The sequence below is a fragment of the Orycteropus afer genome, unplaced genomic scaffold (assembly GCF_000298275.1).
Source record: "Orycteropus afer afer isolate SDZICR_OR568_19922 unplaced genomic scaffold, OryAfe1.0 scaffold00209, whole genome shotgun sequence".
In the NCBI taxonomy this organism is placed as follows: domain Eukaryota; kingdom Metazoa; phylum Chordata; class Mammalia; order Tubulidentata; family Orycteropodidae; genus Orycteropus; species Orycteropus afer.
In genome coordinates this window covers 723595-751095 of record NW_006921796.1, presented here as the reverse complement: position 1 = coordinate 751095, position 27501 = coordinate 723595, and the positions used below count along the sequence as shown (strand labels likewise).

The 27501-nt window shown below is 42.7% G+C and overlaps 1 protein-coding gene across 1 annotated transcript in view; it reads right to left on the bottom strand.

Annotated features, from left to right (window-relative positions):
- BPIFC (BPI fold containing family C) overlaps window positions 1-16579 on the bottom strand; it is a 62904-nt gene extending 46325 nt beyond the window's left edge. The window contains exons 1-6 of the mRNA XM_007948227.2: window positions 16468-16579; window positions 11922-12042; window positions 7416-7544; window positions 5738-5893; window positions 5539-5602; window positions 2890-2950 (exon numbers count right to left, since the gene is read on the bottom strand). Coding sequence (XP_007946418.2) covers window positions 2890-2950; window positions 5539-5602; window positions 5738-5893; window positions 7416-7544; window positions 11922-12042; window positions 16468-16579 — 643 coding nt within the window. The remainder of the gene's footprint in view (window positions 1-2889; window positions 2951-5538; window positions 5603-5737; window positions 5894-7415; window positions 7545-11921; window positions 12043-16467) is intronic.
- Between the last annotated feature and the right edge of the window lie 10922 nt (window positions 16580-27501).

The window sequence follows — 27501 nt, the reverse complement described above, 5'->3', positions numbered from 1 at the left end:
ACTTCCGTAGTGATACTGCCTCGGAAACCCAAGGAGGGGTCGCTATGAGTCGGGGCCGACTCGACGGCAAACAACAACAACAACAACAACAATTTTCTTCCAAAATTCTTCTAGGGTTTTGTCTGTGTTTTCCTTGATCTATCTCCCAATCCTTTGAAGATACCTAAATATAATTCTTTTGAATTCCTCGTCAGGGAGTTCTAATGCTGCGTCTTCCTCAGGCATGTGTTTTGGTCTGTATCCTGGTCCCTTGTTTCTCCTGCTTTATCTTGCTTCTTTGTGTGAACCGTGATGCTCTGTTGTCTCCAAGGCATTGTGATGTTTTTATGTTTATATTTAATTGGTGATTATATGTTGGAGTGACTGGCCCACAATTTTCATTTTCTTTGTTTTGTTTGTATGTTATCTACGCAAGCAGGATACTGTGCTGTGCTCCTCTATTCACTAGTTGATAACACTTATACACTTACCACCTGACTCCTTTCCTGTTGTCAGCCTCTTGTATGTCCCTACCAACCTTGGCAAATACACCCTATTCTTAGGTCCCTGGAATCCAAATGAGAATGCTATCACTTTAAAATCCAAAATAGTTGTCACTTGTAAAGATTCAAAATGGCTGCACCATTGGTCACTTTAAATATCCACAATGGCCACCGCTTACAAACATTCAAAGTGGCTGCATCTTTGATCACTTTTAATATCTAAAATGGCTGCTGTTTGTAAACATTCAAAATGACTGTGTCCTTGATCACTTTAAATATCCAAAATGGCTGTTGCGTGTAAACAATCAAAATGGCTCCACCCACCGGACAGCGGAAAGTCAACAGCTCAGGTTGTCTCCCTCCTTACTGATTCCCATCCTAGTCATAGGCCACCAGTGCAGTCATCCCTGCAGCCCTTGGTGACCAGGGCTGATCTTTAAAAGGTCAATTCTCAGGTCCCAACACCAGTTGAAAATATTCAGGCTGTTGGTCCTATCAGAGTAGCTGGCAGTCTGCAGCTCCAACCATCTCTGTACTCACTGTTTTCATTCATGTTTTTGCACTAGTTCGTGCCTAATCCACTTCTGCATAGTTCCTTCCAAAGCTCAGGATCCAGGGTTATCTTCTGTATCTCTGTCCATTGTTTTTTCTTTTCTTTGTTGAAGAGGGTCTATATCGCTTGTTTGCCTATTCCTCCATCTTACCAGAAGTCACCCTCCTTGGGTTTCTGAGGTGGTATCTCTATGGAAGTAGATTGCTCCACCTTTCTTCCAAGGAGTGGCTGGTGGGTTTGAACCACCAGCCTTCTGGTTAGCAGGCAAACGCCTTAAGCACTATGCCACCAGAGCTACCCCTTTTAAAGATATATTCTTAGTAATGGAATTGCTGGATCAAATGGTGTTTCTAATATTTTAAGGAAATACCATACTGTTTTCCACAGTGGCTGTACCATTTTACAGTCCCACCAGCAGTGATGAGAGTTCCTATCTCTCCACAACCTCATCAGCATGTGGTATTATCTACCTTGCTGAATTTTGCTATTATTTCTGGGGTTAGATGATATCTCATTGTTGTTTTGATTTGTATCTTCATGTGTTTATTGGCCACCTGCACGTCTTCTTTAATGAAGTGTCTGTCCATACCCTTTGCCTATTTTTTAGTTGGATTGCTTGTCCTTTTGGTGTTGAAGTTTTCTGTAAAGTTTCAAGATTAGTCTCTTGTCAGATATGTCATAGCCAAATATTTTTCCCTAGTCTTTATGTTCTCTTTTTACCCTTTTGGAGAAGTGTTTTGATGCACATAAGAATTTAATTTTTAAAAGGTTCCAGTCATCTAGTTTCTCTTCTACTGCTTGTGCATTTTGGGTTATGATTGATAGTCTATTTATGCCATAAATTAGGGCCCCTAGGTTTGCCCCTGTTCTATCTTTGATTTTTGAGTTTTACATTTGAGTTCATTTTTGTGTATGGTATGAGCTATGGGTCTTGTTTCATTTTTCTACAAGTGGATATCCAATTTTGGAGGACAGGGATTTTTGTCTTTACAGTTTATTGCTGCATCCTCAGATCCAGAACAGAGCCCTGCTTATTACAAGTGCTCAATACATCATTGGTGAAGGCATAGAGAAAGTGCAAAGGGAGAAATATTTCCAATGTATCATGCAAACATAGAGGAGGTATGACTTTTTGGGGTGCAGGCTGTCAGGTAAGATTTCTTAGAAGAGATTATGGCTAAGCTGAGTCTTAAAAGGTAAAGAAAAGTGGACAAAATAAGAGAAAGGTAAGGGACAGAGAATGGAAGGGCAGAGCTTAGCACAGTCCTGGCACAGAAATAGGCACTCAGTAAATATCTATGAAATGGATAAATGAGTGGAGGGGAGAGGAAGCTCTCCCAGGAGAGAGGAAAGGCAAGAGATACAGGGGGCAAGAAAAGCAGATTGATTGTTGGAAAAGTACAAGATGAAGCCAAGAGATGGGCCAGAGCATGGTGAGTCTATAGTCCATGGTAAAGCCTTTGGGCTTGATCATGAAGACAGCAAGAATCCACTGAAAGGGTTATGGCAGGGGAATAGCCTGGTCAGATGGGCATGTATCATTCTGAAGAGAATGGGTTTTGTGTCAGAGCTGGGATTGGAGCTCATGAGTGTTTAGGTCCCTAAGTGGCATCTAATCCTCTGAAGCTACCCTCTCCTTCAGTGGAGGTGAAGTTGGACGGGAAGTTGGTTAGTAGCAGAAGAGCATGTGCCCTATACACAGGCCTTCCTAGACACCCTCATGTGGCTCTGGTTTGCAGAGTAAGGCACAATGAAGAGCTGGAGCTGTGCTGCATATTGAAAAGCAAACCTGGAGACCACTAGCATTTGAAGGTGGGAAGAGAACCATCCAGAAGGTATGGTTCTAAGACTCACCCTCCAGCATGCTGAGATTGCCATTTAATGCTTCAACTTCGTTGGTGATCATGGGACAGAGCTGGGCACAAAAGGAATTAAAAAGAAAGAAAGGAAGAAAGCAGGTTATCATATTGGGCTAGAGACCCCTATTTACGGCCCTAGATCCTGTGAGCATAGGCCATCTGGTTAGGAGACATCTCCCTGTGGTCATCAAGCCTTTCCCCTCAACAGGTTGAGGCCTGTGGGCTTTAAATTACTCCCAAATGAGTGAATGAGCTGCCCTTCACTGAATACTGGCTAATCACCATGGCAACCAGGACTACACCCTGTTAGCCCCCTAAAAGAGCAAGCTCTTTGCTTTTCTCTTTGTGGCATGACAGGGCATGTCCATGCTGCTGTTGTCACACTTGAAGAACTTGCTGCCCAGTGACTATCCCTTTCCCCATTGCCAGGGTGCCACCTGCCTCTCACCTCCATTGGCAGTGGCTGCAGGCCTAGCCTGGTGTGTTTAGCACAGGTACCTTTCCTTCTCCCCTGGGCTAGTTTGAGAGCCCAATAGATCAGCAGTGAAAGAACCAGTTTGTAGTTTCCATGCTTTGGGATCAGAAAATTAGTCTTTAACAGATTAAGCAATGTCTTTAGAAGGGTGAATCAGAAGCCTGGGTGGCACAGGCAGTTTGCAATTGGTTCTTAACTTAAAGGTTGGTGGTTTGAATCCACCAGTGGCTCCATGGACAACAAGGCCTAGCAATGTACTTCCAAAAAAGCTATTGAAATCCCTATGGAACTCCATTCTACTCTGATGCATATGGGTTTGCTGAGTCAGAGCTGACTTGATGGCAACTCGTATAGAGGGGTGAAGACTGTCAACATTGATGTACCTACTATGTGTCAGGCATGGTACTCAGCATTTAGCACAGTGGTTAGGAGCATAATCTGTCTGCCTAGGGGTGAATCCCTTGGCAAGTTACTTGTACTGTATATCCTCAGTTTCCTCATCTGTGACATGGGGATAATAATTCTAACTGCCTGATTATTGAGAGTGGAAATGGAGGCAGTCCATGTAGAACTGCCCAACTCATAGGAAGTATTCAGCAAACATTAGCTATTGTTGTTTTAACCTCACTTCATCCTTATTACAACCTTGAAAGGCATGTGCCATTGTGTCTTACTTACAGAGGGGGAAAACAGAAACTTAGATTAAGCAGTTGCATGGAGGTATATGGCTAGAATTTAAAATCTGATCTGGCACCTAGACAGCTGTGGTCTGAGCCTTCTTTTCTATCTTCTGGTGGAACAGAAGGAATTATAGAAGCAAAGCATCTATTATCTCTAAGCCATATATATAGACTCTAGGCAAATTTTATTGGTTGAGTGTTGTATATGTTAGGTTGAGTTAATTGTGATTCATAGCAATTCCATGTGATAGAGTAGAACTGCCCCATAGATCACCAGACCTTTCTCTTTGGAGCTTGGTGGGTTCAAACTGCCAACCATTCATTTAGTTATCAGCTGAGTGACTGTGACATAATTTATTCTTCATTGGCTTCCTGTCCAAGGCCAAAGAATGATGCCTCATTTCAAACAGAGGAATGATCGAATGTAGGGTCCTTGAAGGTGACAGCACACTCTTTTAATGTCATTCTTTAATATGCCCATTCACTGGCCCTTGGCACTTGCCAGGTAAGGAAGGAGAAAGACCAATCCAACCAAATGCACTGCCTTTGAGCTGATTTTGACTCATAGTGTCCCTACAGGACAGAGTAGAATTGCTCCCTTGAGTTTCTAAGGCTGTAAATACAGACACAGGCTGCCACATCTTCCTCCTGCAGAGCAGCTGGTAGGTTCAAACTGCTTACCTTTCTTAGCAGCTAAGCACTTTTAACCACTATGCTAGCAGGACCCTCTGAAGAAAGACTGTCATGGGAAAAATCACAAAGTCTAGAGTCCCCTTACCAGTTCTGCAACTTCCTAGAACAGGAGATGCTTAGTGTTTGTGCATGATGATTTCTTTGCTGGCTTTCATTAAGCCTCTACTCTGCCATGCACTGAGTTGAGCACTCAGGAGCCAGAGATAGCCAGATCTATACTTGCCCTCCAGGAACACCAAGTCTCCTCCCTTCTAGTCCTCCTCATCCCTGTCTTTGCCTCCCCCAGAATACAGGGAAAGGGTTCAGGGAAGTTATAGGCAGCAGTGGAAAGATGATATATAGTTCTGTCTTTTTATCTTCCCTGACTTCTAGAATTAGATACTTACAGCTTTGGAAGGCATCTTAATGTACACTGCTTCTGTTTGCTGGAAATGTCCTTCCTTCTTCCCCAAACCCTACCTATGCTTTAAGACCCAGCTCAAGCCCTGCCTTCTCTAAGTAGACAATAGATAAGGTCTTGCTGATTGCTTGCCCAGCCCAGAGTGAGCAACTTGAGGGAAGGGATGTTGTTTTATTCATCTCTGTGTCCCTTGTACCTACCACAATGTTTGTACACAGTAGGCACTTGAGAAACTGTTCTTGAGTTGCAAAGGATACTGTGTATGAAAATGCCTAGGATGGTGCTTAGAATGCAGTAGGCACTCAATAAATATATATTGACTAAGACATGATTAAAGGATGGCAGAACTACTGCTGATGGCATTTCACTGTGGTTGTCTAATCTCTAAAGACTTACCATTTCATTTAAGTTCTTTAAAATGGGTTTCTCCATGGGCTCAGCAAAGGAGTTATACAGGACACTAGGGAAAAAAGAAAATAAGTAAAGGTGCTTACTCAGAGATCAAAACCTGTAGGTTTTCATAACTCTCCCCCAAGGGACTGACTGAGAATCCAGCCCCAGACTAGCCACTGCCTGCCCTGGTTCTCTCACTCACCTGAGTTCTCCAGAAAATGAGACGTGGGCGTGGCTTACTTGAGCTTGGCAGTCTTGGAGCCTCAGGATTGGGTGACCAAAGTCATTTCGAGACAGGATAAGGATACCAGTGAAGAAGGCTCCGGAGAGAAACAGATCAGCTCCTCCTGCATCTTGGCTGTTCAGGGAAAAAGTGCAAGGTCACCCCAGCCTGGGCAGAGGGGTGGAGCTGGTACTTGATTCTTTGATTGCCCACAGAATTTAAGTTCCTTGAGGTCAGGGACTTTCATGGCCACCTCTGGACTCTCAGCACCTACAACAGGGTGTGGCTTAGAGCAGGCGTTGAATGAATATTTACTGGATAAATGACGTAATGAATCTGTGAATGATGAGTGCTTTAGGGACCCTGTGGTTGTTCCATCCTGACTGTTCTTGCCCTGGTTATGGCTGAGCATGTATTGAGCTCTGTACATACACAGTGGTTGGTTGGGTAGAGAACATTGGAAGTAAAGTTGGAAGCACCTTATTCTGGAGGGGCCTGGCTCCTGCATGGGGAAAGTGACAGTTAAATATAGTCTGTGAGATCCTTGTGGAAGTGGATTGTGTCCTATTCATCCTCATGTTCCCAAGACTGAGTGCCTGGCCTGACACAGATTAAGCACTCAATACATTGTGGATGACTTTGTGAACAATGAATGCACACATTTGTTCTCAGATGTTGCTTATTGGGGGAAGGACCCCCTGCGTGGTGCAAATGGTGATAGGTTCATCTACTAGCTGAATGGTTGACAGTTCAAACCCACCCAGAGGTAGGCTGGAGATCTACTCCAGAAAGGTCACAGCCTTGGAAGCTCTATGGAGCAGTTCTACTCTGCACACATGAGGTCACCATGAGTTAGAATCAACTCTACGGCAACTAACAGCAACAACAAAATGCAGATAGGGAAGTGTGTTGAATGAGTGCTTAAGACCATTCAGCAATCCATTGCTGTGTCTAAAATGTTGAGGCACATGTCTGTTGCTCTGACCATCAGGACCTCTAGCTCTCTGAGAATCTTAAATGACATTTTGAACAATTGTTCTTTCTTAAATGGAAATATGCTTTTCAGAGGCACTAGGGTGACGATCCCCAAACACAAACCCATTGCTGTTGAGTCAACTCTGACTCACAGCAACACTATAGGACAGAGTAGAATTGCCCCATAGGGTTTCCAAGGCTATAAATCTTTATGAAACCAGACTGACACGTTTTTCTTCTGTGGAGCAGCTGTTGGGTTCAAAATGCCAACCTTCTGGTTAGCAGCCGAGGGCTTAACCACTGCACCACCAGGGTACCTTAGAGTAATGATATACCGAAAAACAAAACCTACTGCCATCGAGTCAATTCTGTAGCAAATTGGGCAGAAGAGAACTGCCCAACAGGGTTTTCAAGGCTGTTAATCTTTAGGGAAGCAGACTACCTCATCTTTCTCCCATGGAGGGCTGGTGAGTTACTAACCTCTTGGTTAGTAACAGAATCCCTTAACCACTGAATGATAGCCCAGTTTAAATCTCTCCTAGAAAAAAAAAAATGGTCTTGAGAAGGAGTGTTAATGACTAAGGAAAAGAAGCCTAATATCTAAATTGTTGGCGAGTTTATACATTTTCCATTTTGCTCCTTATTTTTCCAGTATAGTAGCAGACTTCAGTGGAATACTCACAAAAGTGGAGACTTGACTTCCCAGTCTGTGCTGACATTGGCGGTGCCATGATTGGTGAGCACTTTGATTCCCACTCCAGGCGCAAATGTTAATGAAGTATTTGGAAATGAAAAGGCCTTAATTTTGATGCTGTAAAACAAGAAACAGAGTTTTCTAGCACATCTCTGAAGGGAAATTGGAAACACAGTTGTAGAACTGATGGTCCACTGTGAATTCCTATAGTGGGGGACCACTGCCCATCTGTCAGTTGGTTGGAATTTGGTGGTTTGCATGTTACTGTGATGCTGGAAACTGTATCACCAGTATTTCAAATACTAGCAGGGTCATCTATGGTGTATAGCAGAGTTACCAACCTAGGACAGACTAGGAAGAAAGGCCTGGTTGTCTACTTCTGAAAATTAGCCAGTGACAACCTTATGGATCACTACAGAACATTGGTTGACTTGCTTACTTTGGCCATGTCATCAGGAGGGATCAATCACTGGAGGAGGATGTCACGTTTGATGAAGTAGAGGACCAGTGAGGGTGAGGGAGCCCTTTGGTGAGGTGGATTGACACACTAACTGTAACGATGGACTAGAACATGCTGGTGATCATGAGAACAATGCAGGACCCAGCAACATTTCATTCTGCTGTAAGGTCATCATGAGTCAGAGTTGACTGGATGGCAGCTCTCTGTCTATCTGTCTACCTATACATCCATCCAACCATCCATCTATCCATCTACCTATCCATTCATCCATTCATCATGCATCCATTCAGCCTATCTGTCTATAGAAGAAAGAGCCTGACGTTTGCAGTGCCATTTCTGTGTGCTGCCTTATAATTTCCCTCAAGGACTTTGCAGGAAGATCCTTGTGCCAAATTGAGGGGAGAAATGAACATGTGTTAAAAAAAATTGCAAATAATAAAATAATCCAATTCTTTATAGCTTTACACACAAAAAATATACAACATTGTCACCATTATTTTTTCCTCTAGCTGTTTCAGAGTTTTCCAGTGGGGATGATATTAGTATTTTGAATGGGACGACTATTTCCGTAAAGGACTATCATGCACATTGCAGGACATGTGGCATAAATGCCGTCTAAATGCTATCAATGCCACTTTCCAGTCATAGGGACAACGATTAAATCTGACCCCTTTCCTGTTTCCGAATGTGGGCAGGGTCTCCATAGGTGAGAAACTCATTTTAGACAGTTAACTTCCCCTAGGATTCTCTAGACTGTCGAACAGGCAACTAGGAGGCCATGGGCTACATGTAATCACAATAGATAGATGGCCATATGCTTTATGATAGTTTATTTTCATCGACGTCTATTGAGTGTTGCTACCTTCCAGGCACTGTGCTAAGCACTTTATATGCATTAGTTCACTTTAACCCACACAACAACCCTTTGAGATAGTTGCTGTTTTTGCAATCTCCAGGTTAAAGATAAGAGGATAAGGAACAAATTGGCTGAAATCACGTACAGTAGTAGAACCAGATCTGAACCCTCCTCAGTCTATCTCTAGGCTGTGCTCTTAACCACTAGGCTATGCCACTTCACGCATTGTGCAGTCACTTCAACTGGAGCCAAGTTTTGATTAAGCTGTGCAACCTTGGGCAAGGTACTTAACATCTTTCAGTCAATCACTCAGAGAAAGTATTACTCATGGGTAGGTTGGGAAGAAAAAATGAGATCATGTGTGTACAAGTGTTGTGCAGGAGAAAAGCATTGTTATGAACCAAGATTAGGAATATTTTTAACATAAATGTGATAGCTGCTAAGAAATGATTATTTGCTATTTTCCCTCTTATGCATTCATTCCTACCTACTTCCTTTCGCACATCCTGAGTCCTACCCTAATGAAGAGCTTAGCAGATACTCATTTACTATGTCTTGGAAACATTTTCATTTTGATACATGTAGATTGAATCCATTCTTTATAACTGCTGCAAAATATTCTAAGCTGTGGATGTACCATTAAAAAAATTATTTCCTTGATGGGCATCTAGGTTGTTCCTAGTATTTCTGTATTATAAATAGCACCTCAGTGAACATCCTCATACATGCCACTTTTGTACACATATTTTTCTAGAGAGGTGCTAAGAAGTGAAATTTTTGAGTCAAAGGCCATGCGTATTGAAAAAAAAAGATACTAGATAAATCACCTTCTAATTGTCCAACAGAAAGATAATACAAGTCACATACATAATTAAAAATGTTCTAGCAGTCACTAAAAAGGCCAATGATATTAATTTTATTAATATTTTAAATTTAACCCAATATATCCAAAATATTATCCTTTTAATATGCAATAGTCAAACATTATTAATGAAATATTTTTTTTTCTAAAATAAATCTTCAAAATCTGCTAGGTGTTTTATACTCATGATACATCTTAATTCAATGAATTTTCATTGGAAATACTTGACCTGTGTTGAAATGTTATGAAATTTGCAGTTGAAAAAGAAAATTCACCCAAATTGTTCCAAACATACTTAAACATTTTTCAATAACTGAGTTGAGTGTCAGTTTAAAATTAAAATGAAATAAATTAGAAAATCAGTTCCTCAGTTTCGTTAATCACATTTCAAATGCTCAATAGCTGCGTGTGCTAGGAAACCTCTAAAATTATGGCACTTGGTATAATAAAATGGCTGACATAAGGTCTGAATCAAAACTGCATTTTGTCATAAGCTCCTGCTTCTTCATTCATGAGAATGTAACCTTGACTTCTTCCCATTCATATGCGTATGGTGTTGGGTCTCTGCCTGGAAGGGACTGGAAACCCTGGTCCCTATCAATCATCTTGTTGAACCAGTCTGGCTCTTGCCCCATGCCACTCTTAGTAAATAAGATGGGAGTCATGAAAGTGATTGTAGGAAAATAAGTTTATTCAAGATGCTCCAGTAAAAAGGTAGTGGAAAATAGAGTTGCTGATAATGTACTTACCCGGTCACAATGTGACTGTCATGCACACTCCGTCTCTTCTTCTTGTTGTTGTTGTTATATGCCCTCGAGTCAGCCCCGACTCATAGCGACCCCTCCTTGGGTTTCCGAGGCAGTATCACTACGGAAGTAGGATTGCCCAACCTTCCTTCCGAGGAGTGGCTGGTGGGTTTGAACCGCCAGCCAGCCATCTGGTTAGCAGTCAAGTGCCTTAGGCACTATGCTACCAGAGCTCCTAAAACTTTGCTCTGAGGAGAGTGTTTAAACTCTGACCAGACTCACAGTGACCCCTCCTTAGGTTTCCGAGGAAGTATCACTACAGAGGTAGATTGCACAATCTTCCTTCTGAGGAGTGGCTGGTGGGCTTGAACCGCCAACCTTCTGGTTAGCAGTCAAATGCCATAGGCACTATGATACCAGAGATCTTAAAGGCACACTCCTTCCTCCAAGCTTTGGAGCACTTGGTCGATTCCTCTCTGCCCTGCGTTTCCCCAATTTGTGAATTGTATTATCCTCAATAGATCTCTTTGCTTTTAATTTTACAGAGTGAGCATTAACTCTTTGACAGTTACTTCATTTGGTTTTGATTATTGACATTTGATTTTATTACTATAACATGGTGTTGTTGTGTTGTTATGTGCCATCGAGTTGGACCTGACTCATAGTGACCCCTCCTTGGGTTTCTGAGGCGGTATCACCACGGAAATCGATTGCTCAACCTTCCTTCTGAGAAGTGGCTAGTGGGTTTGAACCACCAGCCTTCTGGTTAGCAGTCAAGTGCCTTAGGCACTACGCTACCTGAGCTCCTACTATAACGTGGTAGAAATGATTATAACTGCCAACAAAATTCTTCTAGGAAGTGAACTTTACCAATTGGAAAATTATGTTGAAAAGTATTTAGAGCAGAAAGAGAAATAGTTTGATGCTCAGGAGTGGATGGAACTGCTTTGCATGATGCTGAGAAAGGCAATTTTTGTTGCTGCAAAGAGGAAGAAGGAAAATGAAAGATAGGGTGTGTGTGTGTGTGTTTAGATGGTGGGAGGGCGGGAGGTGAGGTGCCCTGTGAGCCATTCCTATGACCTCTGAAGTCTTGACTAAATTCCTAAAATTAGAAATGACTTGATGAGAGTAGATTTCTTTTAGAGACTGTGGTTGAATTCCGTATCCAGGTTTATGGGGGTAGGAAGAAGGGATGGAATGAATAAGAACTTCATTTAGAATTCAAGGGGCAAGGTGGCCTCAGTTGATATCTGTGTGGAATTAGAATGTTCATCTTACAGATGAAGACATTGAGTCTCAGAGCAGGATACACTGGGTACACACAATGAGTGGGCAGCCAAGATGTGACTTGGACTCGTGTTCTGACCCAAATGTCACACTCTGTCAATGACATGGCCTTTCTTTCTTGGGTTCTTTATCATGTCAGTCAACAAGCTGAGAAGCCTTTATCAAAGGTTAACTGGCGCTCTGCAGGTCTAGGCATTCCACCCGATCATATGGTGATATATCTAGCACCTTGAGATTTTACAGATTAATTTCACTGCTAAAAATGCTCTCCTCTTTTACTTACTTTGAAAAATTGTAGTTGACATAATCAACCTTCAGAAATTCAAGAGATTCAGAACCTTTTAAATCTGGGATGCTCTTGTCCATGATCATTTGTTCAATTGTCTCCATCCCAGCTTGAATGCCTGTGAGGGAAACAAAGTGTCTATTGATAATAACAAAGACGATAGTGATATAATATCATCAACCATACACACACATACAAAAAACCAAACTCACTGCCATTGAGTCGATTCCCACTCATAGTGACCTCCATTGGGTTTCTGAGGTGGTAAATCTTTACGGAAGTTTATTGCCTAGTCTTGCTTCCACGGACTGTACAAGTGCAACTTAGTAAGTAAGGCATTCTCTCAGATACTTAGGAGATAAGAACTCTGCAAAGTGGATATTATTGTCTCTGTGTTACAGATGACCACAGAGCTAATATGAGAAATATTCACTGTGTGGCATGCACTAAAGGACTTGATCGCAGCACAGTGTGATAGGTAGGATAAGTATGACACATTCTTTTCAGTGGACAAAGTTATTATCATCACTCACATTTTACAGGTGAGGAAAGTGAGCCTCAGAGACATTAGTTCTCCCCCAAGTCACACATCTAAAAACTGGGGGAGCCAGTTCAGAGTCCAATCTGGGCAGTTTACCTCCAAGAATCCATGTGCTACGGCAAATGCCAGAAAGTTATTCCACTCTCTCTGTTTCTTCCAGATTCTTTTAGCTCAGCAGTTTTTGGCCTGAAGTCCCTGGGCCCTAGAAAATATCTGAGCTCAGTGAAATTCTTATGAATGACTATGAGTGGGTTATGTGTGTGTGTGTATGTCATTTTTCAAGGGAGAGCATCCACATTTTAAATGCATTCTAGGATTCCAAAAAGTTAAGAACCACTGCTTTCATTTAATTCTGGAATAACCCATCAGGCTTTATGTTATATGGGTGAAAGATGTGTCAGACTTCTTCTGTAAAGATTGTAGCCTTGGAAACCCTACTGGGCAGTTCTCCTGTGTCTTACTATAGGGTCACTATGAGTCAAAATTGACTTCATGGCAGTGGGTTCTTTCTTTCTTTCTTTTTAAAAATAGTGCCATAGACCACCTTTCTCTGAATGCATGGGGATAAAGTTCCCTCTTCTACAATAAAGAGCTTGAGAAAGTAACTTACACAGTGATTATAACTGATCTTTTACTTTTAACCTTGACTTTTTATTAGTATGGATTTGAAATTCTGCCTTCACCTTTTTCTTTGCAATTAAGCTTATTTCCACTTATTCTATCTTTGTTGGAGATAAAGAAGAGCAGATTTTATCCTCTAAAGTGCCATGAATATTGTAACACGAGGATGTAAATACAGACCATAAAGGATGTAAAGACAGAACCAAAGGTACTATCCAACAGCATGGGTTTGCATCCCAACGCTGTCATTTACTAGCTTATGTGACTGCAATTTACATAATCTCTATGTCCTCATATGTAACAGGAGACCAATGGTGACTGGATGGGTCTGTTCACACATGTGAAAATTGCAGGAGCCAATATTTTTTGGGCATTTGCTATTGCCAGACCCTATTCTAAGTGCTTTATTTGTTATTTATTTATTTATTTCCCCAAACAACTTGGGTAGGTACTATTACCATCATCTCTATTTTAATCAATATCTTGCAGGTACTACTACTAATAATAGAAAGGGGGCAGTGGTGGTTCAGAGGTAGAATTCTCGCCTTTCCAGCAGGAGACCCGGGTTCGGTTACCTCAGGCACAGCCACCACCTGTCTGTCAAGTGGAGGCTTGTGTCCTGCTACGATGCTGTCCAGGCTTCAGTGCAGCTTCCAGAATAAGACAGACCAGGAAGAAAGACCTGACAATCTACTTCCAAGTCAGCCACTGCAAACCGGGGGGATCACAACAGTCTGATCCTGTTGTGTGTGAGGCTGCTGTGAGTGGGACCGACTCCATAGCAGCTAACAACAACAACAGTGAGAATAGCCATGCCAAATCTCTTCCTGGAAAAATATGGGGTCATAAATAATTGATTAAATTAAACAATATATCATCGAGTGCCTTTATGTGCTGGGATTGTCTACGCTCTACGCAAATTCTTTTGATCTTCATGGAAAGCCAAGTTCACCTGGGAGGCAGCTGAGGCTCAGAGAGGTTCACTAATTTGCCCAAGAGCCCATAGCTAGTGAACTTCATTATCCAGGGCTTGGAGGACTCAGGAGGAGAGGACAGAACAGAAGCAGTGGGAACAGGCAGAGCAGACCTGAGTTCATATCTTTTACTGGTGTGTGACTTGGGAAATTTAGTTCAGCCCCTCTGAGACTCAGGTTCCCACTCTGTAAACTGACGACACCTCTTTATAGGGTTGTTGCTGGAATTAAGTCAACACAGGGACCATAAAACACATCTCACAGACCCTGGCTATGGCAGATGCTCAAGGAAAGGTTCTGACTGCAAAGCCTGCCTTCTTTATCCCATGCTACACTCAGCCAGATTATCTCATTTGATCTTCACGTCAACACTAGAGATAGGCACCCTTGTTGTCATCACCCTCATTTTCCAGATGACAGAACTGACTGGCCCAAGGTCATGTAACTCGGAAAGGAGCAGAGCTGAGATTCACACCCATGTGGACTGACTTCAGATCTGCTCTTTTAACTGTTCTGCTATAGATGGGGAGCTCTGGTGCTGTAATGGTTAAAGCATTTGGCTGCTAACCAAAAGGTCAGCAGTTTGAACCTACCAACAACTCTGTGGAAGAAAGATGAGGCAGTCTGCTTGTTCTGGTTACCTAGTGCCGCTCTGACAAGAATATACCACAAATGGGAAGCCTTTAACAAATAGGAGTTTATTCTCTTACAGTTTTGGAGGCTTTAAGTCTGAGTTCAAAGTGCCAGGCCCTAGGGGCTGTGTGAAAGCCCCTCAACCTTGGGCTTCAGCTCTGCCTCTTGCTCCCAGCCCGCTGAAGCTAGAGGCATCTCTTCACTCAGGCAGCTACTGGCTGCTGAGGCTGACAAGCCCAAGGTCGACAAATAAAATGGCACAGTCCTGATGTTACCAAACCACATGGCAGGTCATTAATTCAAGTCCATTGTAAGTCCCAAGGTCAGCAGAGCATGGCAGGCTGGTGAACAATGACATGGCTACATGCAGAGTCCACACATGCCATAAGCTAGAGACTATTCCCAAGGCTTCTCCTTATATACAGGGAGCAGATCGCATCCCAAAGGCAGCTACTCAGCTGCTTATGGTAGATCCCACCACAGAGCTGATTGCCAGTCTCATCATGGGGAATAACTACCACCAGCTGCTCAGCCACTCAACCAGGCTCAGCTAAGTTGAAACACAAATTTACCTACTACCCTGCTTCTGTAAAGATTAACATCCTTGGAAACCCAATGGCAGTCGCTATGAGTTGGAATCGACTCGATGACAATGAGGTTAGCTTTGGTTTTATTGATTCATTAACATTGAATTCATGACCATTAGCGCTATATCATGCCTGAATCAAGCTTATCTTACACCTGTGTTTTCTCCATGAGGCACAGCACTGTCTTTCTGTGTTTAGGAAGAGTAGTAGACAGCACCACAGCACTTCAGCACTATGCCTGGGGGCATTTTAAATAGCAATATCACCAACAAAAAACACAAAAAATATGAGAAATGTGGCACTACATAGACCATGAAAAGAACACATGTTTACAGAATGAGCTGAAACAAGAAGGCCTTGTTTGACCTTAGCTTGGAATGTGAGGGTCGGGCAACTCAAACTTTTTGCTCCCTGTATATGCGCATGTCTGCAAATGACCATGAATAAGCTACAACTATTGATATTGGGTCAGAAGGAAGGTTAGGCAATCTACTTCCATAGAGATACTGCCTCAGAAACCCAAGGAGGGGTCGCTGCGAGTCAGAGACAACTCGATGGCACATAACAACAACAACAACAACGTTGATATTGGGATGACACATTTTAGCAAGTAGGTGAATTTGCAATATGGAATTTTCAAATAATGAGGATGGACAACAGGTATGTATTTCTGATATGTATTTCTACACACATCATAGTTCACTTAACAATTGTGCAAGATAGTTTAATTTTAGATTCTCTGTGCCAGCTGAGGAACTGGGGAAAAGACAGAGTTGACAAAAAGCCAGTTGGCCTGTCTTCCACAAAAGGGACTAGATCACTCCATAGTAGTGACTGGATCACCACACAGTAAAAAACAAAAACAAGAACCTCTTGCTGTTGAGTCAGTTCCCACTGATGGCAACCCTATGTGTCAGAAGTAGAGCTGGTCCCTAGGGATTTTGTGGCTGCAATCCTTACAGAAGAGGGCCAGGCCTTTCTTGGATGGTGGCACTGGTTAGGTTCAAGCTGCTAACCTTTAGTTTGTAGTCAAGTGCAAACCATTTGTGCCACTCAGGGTTCCTTCATCCCACAGTGGGGACTGGATCACCCCACAGGAGAATTTATCTGAGCCACGAGATACCCCAAGTTATGAGCTGCTGGGTTTGGGTAGGCTGCATCCTGGCTTCTGAGAGCATCCCACTCACCATAGTCCAGGGCCCGCTGGGTCACCCTTGCCTTGATTCCAGGGTAAATGGTCTGAGAAGATGCCATGTTGAGATTCCACAGGAGGAAACAGCCCCAGAGGACTTGGACCATGATTGTATGCATCTGCAATTAACCAACATTTATGGTTCTTTTATTATTCTTGACTCTCTCATTAGTCAATTCTGTCTAGCAATGCTAGGATGCTTCATTTTCATTGCTCTCTTCCAGAACTCCAACCATTCATCTCTCCTTCCTTCCATCCATCCATCCATCCATCCATCCATCATCCAGTAATCATCTATTGAACATGCCAGAACGTGTTCTAGGTGCTGACAATGCACAGACGGCCTACTCATGGCTCTTGATCTCTGCTTCCCACAGACTAGTGAGTGAGTTAGCCATACACAGATGATTCTCACATAACAAGATAGAATATGATAAAATATGACATAAAAGCCTTACAGTAAATTTAATAAATGATGAAAATATACCCCTGGAAGGATATTGAGGAAAATTGTTGACAGTTTTAGAATCAAAAAGTTAAAGAGTTTAGAAACATGGCCTTAATGGTCATGAGGTAATCCCCCATCTATTTAAAGACCCTTGATAACTCCCTTTTGCCTACATGCTGGGATTTAAGGTTTTAGCATGGCAATCAAGGCCTTTCAACCACCAGCTCCAAACTTTTTCCTAGTTCTCTCCCTCCTTTTCTGTCCAAGTGGTGGTGGTTGCTGTTCCTCAATTTTTTTTTTTTTTTAATTTTTATTGTGATTTGGGTGAAAGTTTACAGAGCAAGTTCATTTTCCATATAGCAGTTCACATACACTTTATATCATGACATTGACCGCAGTTCCCCACAATGCCACTGCTCTCTTCCCACTTCCTCTCCATAGTTACCTCTTCCCTGTGTCCTTTCTCCCATGTGCTCCTCCTCCCGAACTGTCTCCCTGTGCATACAAAGCCCTTCTATTCTCCCATAATTGATCTCTTCAAGGACTGTATCTACCTAATGTAAATGTTCAGGGGTTCCACCAGGCTCTATCAGACCAGCAAACCTGATCCTTTTTTGTTTTTTAAAAATGATTTTGAGTTTTGTTCCACATTGTTCTCCCACTCTATCCAGAATCTCCTATTTAGATACTGCCCCCCCCCACCCAGTGGTTGAAAATGTTAGCTGGGCACCATCTAGTTCTCCGGTTCTCATAGTCATATAGGCTGAGGATCACATGGGGTACCAGTCCTTTGGACTAATTGTTTCCATGAGTCTTTGGTTTTCTTCATTCTTCTTTGCTCTGGACAAGGAGAGACCCATCATTGCATCTAGATTGCTGCTTGCAAGCTTTTAAGATTCCCAGTTGCTACTTGCCAAAGTAGGATGTGGAATAATGTTTTGTGCAGTATGTTGTACCAGTTGAGCTTCATGTCCCCTGGGACTATGGTCCCAAGCCCACAGGTCCAACTACTTGCTCCCTCTGGGTAGCTGGCTGTGCCCCAAAAGTGACTACAACCTTGTCCTCTGTCAGCACTACTATATACCTGGAAATTCTTACAGAACATACAAATATACTTATAGAAACATTGTCTTCCAACCCTATACATGGTCATGGGCACACCCTCCCTGCATAGACGTACCTAATCGTTCAGCCTGTCCACTCATCTATCCACCCGTGTAATAGTGTTTGCCATCACTGACAACGCAGAACTATATGTGTAAAAGGGTTCATCTTTGTTGTCTTGCTGTTCCTCAATTTGCCAATTCTCTCATGCATGGAGTTTTTAATACTCTTAATATAAACACACATGCATGTTCCCTCTCCTTCAGGTAGCTCAAGTGTCATCTTCTCAATGAAGCCTTTTCCTAACTGCAGTCTACAAAATAAGCACTGTCCTCTGTGACCCTGATAGTCCTTGTGCCCCTCCCCTTTATTTTTCTTATCATCATCTAGCATAATATGTTGTTGTTAGCTTCTGTTGGCCCCAAACTGACGATGGCTTCATGTACAATGGAATGAACCACTGCCACTCCTGAACCATCCCCACACAAAGTTTTGGGTCAGACCATGGTGGTTCATAGGATTTTCATTGGCTGATTTTTGGAAGTAGACTGAGGCTTTTCATCCTAGTCCATCTTAGTCTTAAAGGTCTGCTGAAACCTGTTCAGCATAACAGCAACATCCAAGCCTCCAGTAACAGATAGTTGGCGGCTATACACGAGACACATTGGCTAAGAATCAAACCCAGATCTCCTGCAGCGAAGATGAAAATTCTACCATTGAACTATCACTGCCCCCCTAAAATTGTATATAGTTACTTATTTATTCCCACACTGGGACTTTTAGGCTTTATGGAGAATGGGAAGGACTTCATCTCTTTAGCACCCAGAACAGTGACTGGTACACAGTAGGCACTGAGTAAATATTGAATGACTGGATGACTGAATTAATGTCTTTTTCATGAAGCTGTGAAGTGGGCCAGGTGTGCCTTCTGGGTTCCCACACTTGAAGCAGACCTCATTTTAGGGTGAACCACTGTGTATTGCGATGATCTTTCACTTGTCTATTCTTTCATCACAGGGATTATGTTTAACTTCTGTAACTCCAGAGTCTAGTGCAATGCTTGGCACATAGTAAACACAAAAAAATTCTTCAATTAAATAATCATTCTTTCCAATAGGAGAGACCATCCATTATTCACCATTATATTGCCAATGCTTGGCAAATACTAAGTGACCAATATATGCCTGTTCAACTAATGGACTACACGCATGAATATTGCCCCATTTTCTTGAAGGAGGAAGAACAGGTGCCAACAGAAACAGGGCTATGGGTTTCTTTCAATGAAAGCCAAGCAAGCAACACATTCACAGGTCTTGCGTCTATATTCTGGAAGTTTACAATCTGAGCTGTCCCTGCTTCACTCACACATGCCAAAGACTTGCAGGCAACAAGCACCCATTGAGTTGACACATAAACATGAAACAAATCAAGGAAGAGGAAGATGTGGGAGCCATACATTCAGATAGAGGGAGGGGTCAGTTCAGGTAGGTGAGGTAAGGATTTGGAGTGAGGCTGGCATTCAGGGGATGTCTGAATAATGGAAAAGAAGTCATTGTAAAAAGCTGGAGATGCTTGGCTAGAAGAAGTGAGAGGTTTGGTAAGGGGGTTGTGTAGGCTTTCAAGTGAGGCTCTGCAGGTGGGAATGGGATGGTGTAGCCCAAGGGGTGGTCCAGAGAATTTGCTTGAAAGGCACAAATCCACCTGATCAGGGAAGGGGATGTCCAGGCAGAGCTGTTGTTAGCTTATGTTGGGCTTTTGTATAAATGGGGAAAAGTGCTTCTCCATGTAACCCTACTGGCAGAAAATGGTTCCAGTGGAAAACATTTTAGGGAAACCTCACAGTGGTGTATCCAGCTTGGTAGGAAAGCAAGGGCTTCCCTACTTGTCCCCCTTGGGCTGACATTATGTATAGTGCATGAACTGCCCAACTTATACTGTGGACCTGTAGTCAGATTAGTGATTGCTCATGTGGGCATTTTACTGAAGGGTCATGAGGTTGAGAATTAGGGTTTTGACATGTCTGTTGTGTAACACACAGGTCCACCTTCAGTTCTGAGGAGAGGTTGATGTGCTCAACACATTTGTATCTCTTGCCTAACCTCCTTGGAGCCTCCTCTGTGTGTCCCGTCATACAACCAAGTTGAACTCCTGCTCCCTAAAGACATACCACGTTTCATGCCTAATGCCTTTGCTTAGGCTGTTCCCCCTTCACCAAGGACTGCAGAAATCCTGTGTGTCCTTCAAGTACAACCTTCTTTCTGAAGCCATTTCTGACTTCCCTAAGCAAAGCTAATCTCTTTTCCTTCTGAACTCTCTCTTATGCTGATAAAAAAATGCATTTATTCATATGGTGATTATTTTCTCATTTATCTCCTTGGCTGCCCCCCTCCCACTAGAATGTAAGTGTCATGAAGGCAGACACCTCTACTGGTTTGGAGGTTCCAGAGCCTGGTTCAGTGCCTGGGACACAGTGGGTGTTTGGTAAGTGTTGATGGAATGAATCAATGAATTAATAAACGAAGAGATGGCTCTTACCTTTCTCTACATGTTGTTGTTGTTGTTGTTGTTATGTGCCGTCGAGTCGGCCCCGACTCATAGCGACCCCTCCTTGGGTTTCCGAGGCAGTATCACTACGGAAGTAGGATTGCCCTACCTTCCTTCCGAGGAGTGGCTGGTGGGTTTGAACCGCCAGCCTTGTAGCATAGTTATTTACAGAGGTGATTAATGAAGTACTTACACTCAGGTAAAGTACAGGCAAGGTCCCTGGGTGGCACAAATGGTTTGTGCTCAACTATTAACTTAGGAGCTCTGGTAGCATAGTGCCTAAGGCACTCGACTGCTACCAGAAGGCTGGCGGTTCAAACCCACCAGCCACTCCTTGGAAGGAAGATGGGGCAATTTACTTCCGTAGTGATACTCCCTCGGAAACCCAAGGCGGGGTCACTATGAGTCAGTCTGACTCGATGGCACATAACAACAACAGCATTAACTTAAAGGTTGGTGGTTCCAATCCACCCAGTGGCACCATGAAAAAAAAAGACCTGGCAATCTGCTTCCATAAATATTACAGCCAAGAGGAAAACACTATGGACCTCAGTTCTACTCTACAACATAAGGGGTTACTATGAGTCAGAATCAACTACATGGCAACAGGTTTGTTGTTTTGGTTTTCAGGGCAGAGGCACCCATCAGAGCAAATGTGGGCCAGTTGTTGAGCAGGGACTGGGAGGTTGGTTACTGGCTTATGGAGAAGGTCAAGGGGAGTCTTAGCTGAGTGGTCAGTGTGGTTGGGGCACTGGGAGCAGGGAGGAGAGACTCAGAACAGTGACTATTTACCATTAGATGTGGAATTAGTTCAACATTTCAACACTGGTATGGCCTGCGAAGGAGCCCTGTGGCATAATGGTTAAGCACTCAGCTGCTAACTGAAAGGTTGACAGTTCGAACCTACCCAGCAGCAACTTTTAAAAAAGCTCTGGAGATATACTTCCAAAACATTGGTATTGAAAACTTTGTGGAGCACCTGTCTACTCAGACATACATGGGGTTGCCATGACTTGGCATCAACTCAAAAAAAAAAAAGGTAGATGGGAAGACCCTCACCAGGTGGATTGACATAGTGGCTGCAACGATGCGCTCAAGCATAGCAACAATTGTAAGGATGGTGCAGGACTGGGCGGTGTTTTGTTCTGTTGTACTTGGGGTCACTATGAGTTGGAACGAACTTGATGGCATACAACAACAACAGTAACAACAAAGGCAGCCAGTTAGGTTAATCTTATATCTGATCATTAGAATAGATGCAGGTCCCTCTGCAGGAGCTTGGTCTAGCTGGATCCCATCTGGGCAAGGCTTTCCTTGATCCTTTAGTTGTCCTGGGGGGATGGCCAAGGGGTCCTGAAGTAGGGGATAGGCAGAGGTGGAAAGACTATAGAAGTGGGGGATACTCCCAGGGCTTGGCTTAGTTGCTGTTTACCAATTGGTATAGCAATATGTCCATATCTTAACAAATGGTGAGGCCATATTGATGTGCAGTCATGCTCATATCATTGTAGGTAAAGAATTATGAATGGATATGTCATGCAGGCATCAAAGGAATCTTTAAAAAGAAGAAATCATTTTCAAAGCAATGGTTAGCATTGAGAAACACTACTAGACTGTATACAAGTTGAAGGTAGATATTATGTCTTTGTCTCTGCCTGGCACATAGGAGGACCCCAATAAATATTTGTTGATCAACTAACTGTGTGGCTTATAAAATTCTGGCTAACTAAGAAAGGCACTAGAAAAGATTGGAAAAAAAGAGAAAAACCAAACTATCATATATAAACCAAAAATAAAACCCACTGCCATCAAGTTGATTCTGACTCATAGCAACCCCCATTGGTTTTCCAAGGCTGCAAATCTTTATGGAAGTAGATTGCCTCATCTTCCTCCCATGGAGCAGCTGGTGGGTTCAAACAGCTGACCTTCTGGTTAGCAGCTAAATGCGTTAGCCACTATGCCACCAGAGCTACGCCTCTCTATTTCCACAATGTAAAAAGCCCAATAAACCAAAACAGAGATATTACTTGCTAACATCTCTAAAATAATCAATTTGTGTTGCCTTACTATTTATAAAATGCATGTCAAAGCTGGACAATGAATAAGGGAGACCGAAGGAGAACTGATGTATTTGAATTACGGTGTTGGTGATGAAAACTGAATATACCATGGAGAGCCAGAAGAATGAGCAACTCTGTCTTGGAAGAAGTACGTCTGGAATGCTCCTTTGAAGCAAGGCTGGTGAGGCATCATCTCATGTACTTCGGACACATTATCAGGAGGGACCAGTCTCCGGAGAAGAGCATCATTCTTGGTAAAGTAGAGGGTCAGCAAAAAAGGAAGACCCTCAAAGAGATGGATTGACACAGTGGGTGCAATGATGGGCTCAGGCATAGACAGCAATTGTGAGGATGGCTCAGGACAAGGCAGTGTTTCATTCTGTTGAACACAGGGTTGCTATGAGTCAGAACTGACTTGATGACACCTAACAGTAACAATCATTTGCAAAAAACTCACAATATCTTCCTTCCATTTCAGACAGGTGTATACTGAGGCTTAGAGAGTTTGAATGACTTGTCCAAGATCATGTAGTTTGTCGGACACCTGGGAGTCAAAACTTGTTCTTCTGATTCTAGTGATTATGTTTTTTTTTTTTTTTTCCCTGTAAGAGACTTGCTAAACTACAGATTTTTCATTTTCAACTGGAAATTTTAAATAGGAGTTACATGACACTATCTTTTATGGGGAGAAGCTTATTAAACATCTGGAAATATTAGTATCAAAGTGCAATTCCTTTTGTATTTTCTTGGGCACACATGGGATTTAAATTTCTTTCAGCAGACAAACCTGTTTTCCCTTCTTGGTTAAAGGAAGTTTCTGAAACGATGGAAATCCAAAAACCCCAACATGCAGATAGAAAGAGTATCTTTCCTTTAGAGATTTTACAAGTGAATGAAATTATGGGGCTTCAAAGGGATGGGTTGTACATAACTTTCAGCTGAATTGCTTGCTTAGAACACTAATTTATGGGCCTGGAAAGAAAGGAACCTTGTCAAGCAGGGAGATGACTCCTTAAAGGTTAAGTAATTTGGCTGACAAGTAAGGGCAGGTGAATTCCCTATTAAAAGAAAGGATCCAAGATGATTTAAGAACTCACCAGCAAGTTACCTATTTTGTTGCTTCTCAGGAATTGTTTATTTCCAAGATTTAAGGAATCAGAAGTCATTATGCTTCCATACAAATAGATGGACAGAATAAGAAAAACAAAGCCCCTGTTGTTGTAGAGTCAATTCTGACTCTTGGTCATCTTACAGAATAGAACTGCTCCACAGGGTTTTCATGGCTGCAATCTTACAGAAGTAGGTTGTCAACCCTTTCTTCCCTGACTTTGCTGGGTGGGTTTGAACCGTCAGCCCTTAGGCTAGTTGTCTCACAGTCTAGTGCAAACCATTTGCACCATCCAGGGATCATATGAGCAGAATAAAACTGAATTAAATGGCTCTTGCCTGAGCCATCCCAATGATGAGGAATAAGAGAACTCCAGTATAACTTAGAAAATCGCCAAGACTCCTACATCTTGGAGAAAAGCATTGAGCGACTCTGAAAAAAACCGGTTAGAGTAATAGTGAGTGAAATGTATCCTTCTAAACAAAGGCACAGGTTAAAAAGTTAAGTTCAACAGGTTTAAAGAAGACTAACTATACAAAAGTAGCCTTAGTGGCACAGTGGTGAAGCATTTGCCTGCTAACCAAAAGGCTGGCGGTTCAAACACACTCAGTGGCTCTGTGGGAGAAAGAGTTGGTGATCTGCTTCCACAGATTACAGCCTAGAAAACCCTATGGGGCAGTTCTACTCTGTCACATACGAGGTTCTCTATGAGTTGAAATTGACTCGGTGGCACCTAAAAGCAACAGACTTTAACAATATTCCAGTATATCTGGTGTGACAAAATGCCTTTATGTAAGAAGTCTAAGTCAACAGGAATAAAATAGGCGCAGCATTGGAGAATATTTCAAGGAATTCAGTACACACATTTGGTCTTTATAGAAAGATCCCCGTAATTCAAGCCAAGCCTTTCCTCCCGAAACAAGGTATCTGACACTGCCAAGCTAAACAATTCAGGCAAGTGGGAGGGAGTTTTGCTCTGGCAGGATCTAGGTCACTGCTGTGGTTTAAAACCCCGCCCTGAAGCACAGAGATCCCACCACCTTCTCCTTTAGCCCAACCACACTGACTGAGGGACAAGATAGAATTTTCTGTCACTGTGCTGGGTCCCCAGTGAAATGTCAACAAAAAATAAGTCCAGACCACTGAGCCACCCTCTTAACCTTGCCTCAGTGATGCCAAACTAGGTATATAGTCCTTTCTTTCTTAAACAGTTCACACTCTTCACTAAACCTTTTGCCTAACAAGCCTCCAGGGGGCAGATGTGATATAACAAACAAGCACGATCAACAAAACCCAGAAAATCCTAGGCAGGTCATCATAGACACTCAGGGTACTAGATCTCAATAAGCAATGGCTGACTTGACTGTTCAAGGTGTCCCACCAGATCTGGACCACGTCCAGCAAGAGGGTAATGCCTCTCTGGGGATCATGTGCTGGCAGAGAGCTGAAGTTTGTTCATGATTCTCACCTGAAAGCCAAGGACGTGTCTACAGCTGGTGCGTGTCTTCATTTCCCTCTGCTTTGCAGCCAGTGTGTTCTTTCCCTTGCACCTTGAATTCAGCTGCAGGAGAGCCAAGATAATTACCTTTGAATCATCTCAGTGGTTTTTTTTTTTTTTTTTAATGCCTCTTTCAAAATGTGACACATAATTGCTTCATCACAATTACTCAGTGACATGAATGAACACTACAGTCTCATCCCCTACCTAGATGGGCAGCCAATGTCGCCTACGCAATAATTACCTCCCTGCAACACACACACACACACCACACACTTGTGAAATTGTTATGGCTACATTATCAAACTTGTTAAGGCAAGGATTCCAATGTATTGAAAAGAGTGTTGTTAAATTATATTGATTGGAAGAGGAAGACTTTTCCTTCCTGGGATAAGAAACCAGCTTCCTCTGGACAGAGAGCCTGTGGTGGATAGTACACAGAATACCTTCTGGGCTCTTGATCAATCATCAGATTGTGTTTGAGAGCCTGAGTTTCGATAACCAGGCTGACCTAGTTACATCTTTATGTCTCAGGGTAGGACCACAGATGGCATCTCTCAGAATATTATTAATAGCTTCCTGCCCTGGGATTCTTCTGAAGTTGGGTGAGTTCACCAACTGTTGTGTAATTCCACGTCTCTAGGATCTAAACTCTATTCCCGCCCCATCCACTGTGTTTTAGGTATTGTCTTGTTGATGGCCAGAGATCTGATTTCTTAAAGTGTCTTCTGTTTTATTTACAAGTTTCTACAAAAGATAGGGTGATCAACTGTACTGGTTTGCCTGGGACTGGGGTTTCTCAGGATGCAAGATTTTTAGGACTAAAACCAGGAGGACAGTCCTGGGCAAACTAGGGAAGTTGGTCAACCAAATTAAGAACAACAGGCATGTTCATTTGGCATTGTTTGTGATTCTGACAGCTTTTTTGGCCTCACATCTAGTGAACTTCTTATTCATCTATTTAACTTGAGTTCCCTTAGGCTTAAAATGGGAATAAAAATAGTATCTCCTATCCTAGGTTCTGGGAGCTCTGGTAGCGTAGTGCCTAAGGCACTTGACTGCTAACCAGAAGGCTGACAGTTCAAACCCACCAGCCACTCCTCGGAAGGAAGATGGGGCAATCTACTTTCGTAGTGATACTGCCTCGGAAACCCAAGGAGGGGTCGCTATGAGTTGGTCCGACTCTACGGCACATAACAACAACAACATCCTAGGTTCTGGAGAAGAAAAAGTTGGTAATGTGTGAGAATGTGCTCTTAAAAATATGAAAAATACTGACTTCCGGTAAGATGGAGGAATAGGCAGACAAGCGACACAGACCCTCTTCAACAAAGAAAAGAAAAAACAATGGACAGAGATACAGAAGATAATCCTGGAGCTCTGAGCTTTGAAGGGAACTATACAGAAGTGGATTAGGCACCAACTAGTGGAAAAACCTGAATGAAAACAGTGAGTACAGAGATGGTTGGAGCTGTGGACTGTCAGCCACTCTGATGGGACCAACAGCCTGAATATTTCCAAGTGGTGTTGGGACCTGAGAATTGACCGAAAGATCAGCTCTGGTCACGAAGGGCTGCAGGGATGACTGCTCTGGTGGCCTATGACTAGGAAGGGAAACAGCAAGGTGGGAGACAACCTGAGCTGTTGACTTTCCATTTTGGATATTTAAAGTGACTGAGAGTGCAGCCATTTTGAATCTTTACAAGTGGAAACCATTTTGGATTTTAAAGTGATAGCATTCTCATTTGGATTGCAGGGACCTAAGAATAGTCTCTGTTTGCCAAGGTCAGCAGGGATATACGAGTCTCTGACAATAGGAAAGGAGACAGGTGGTGAGTGTATAAGTGCTGCCCACTAGCAAATAGAGAAGTACAGCACAGTGCCCTGCTTGCATAGATGACATCCAAAGAAAACAAAAATCATGGGCAAGTCACTCCAATATACAATCACCAATTAAATGTAAACACAAAAACGTCACAATGCCTCGGAGACACCAGAGCATCACAGTCCACACAAAGAAGCAAGATAAAGCAGGAGAAACAAGGGACCAGGATATACACCCAAAACACATCCCTGAGGAAGATGCAGCATTGGAACCCCCTGATAAGGAATTCAAAATAATTATATTTAGATATCTTCAAAGGATTGAGAGACCAAGGAAAACAGAGAAAACCCTAGAACAATTTTGAAAGGCAATACAAGAACAAAATGACAAAATACATGAAAAATTAGAAATGATACAAAATCTACACACAGAAATCCAGAAG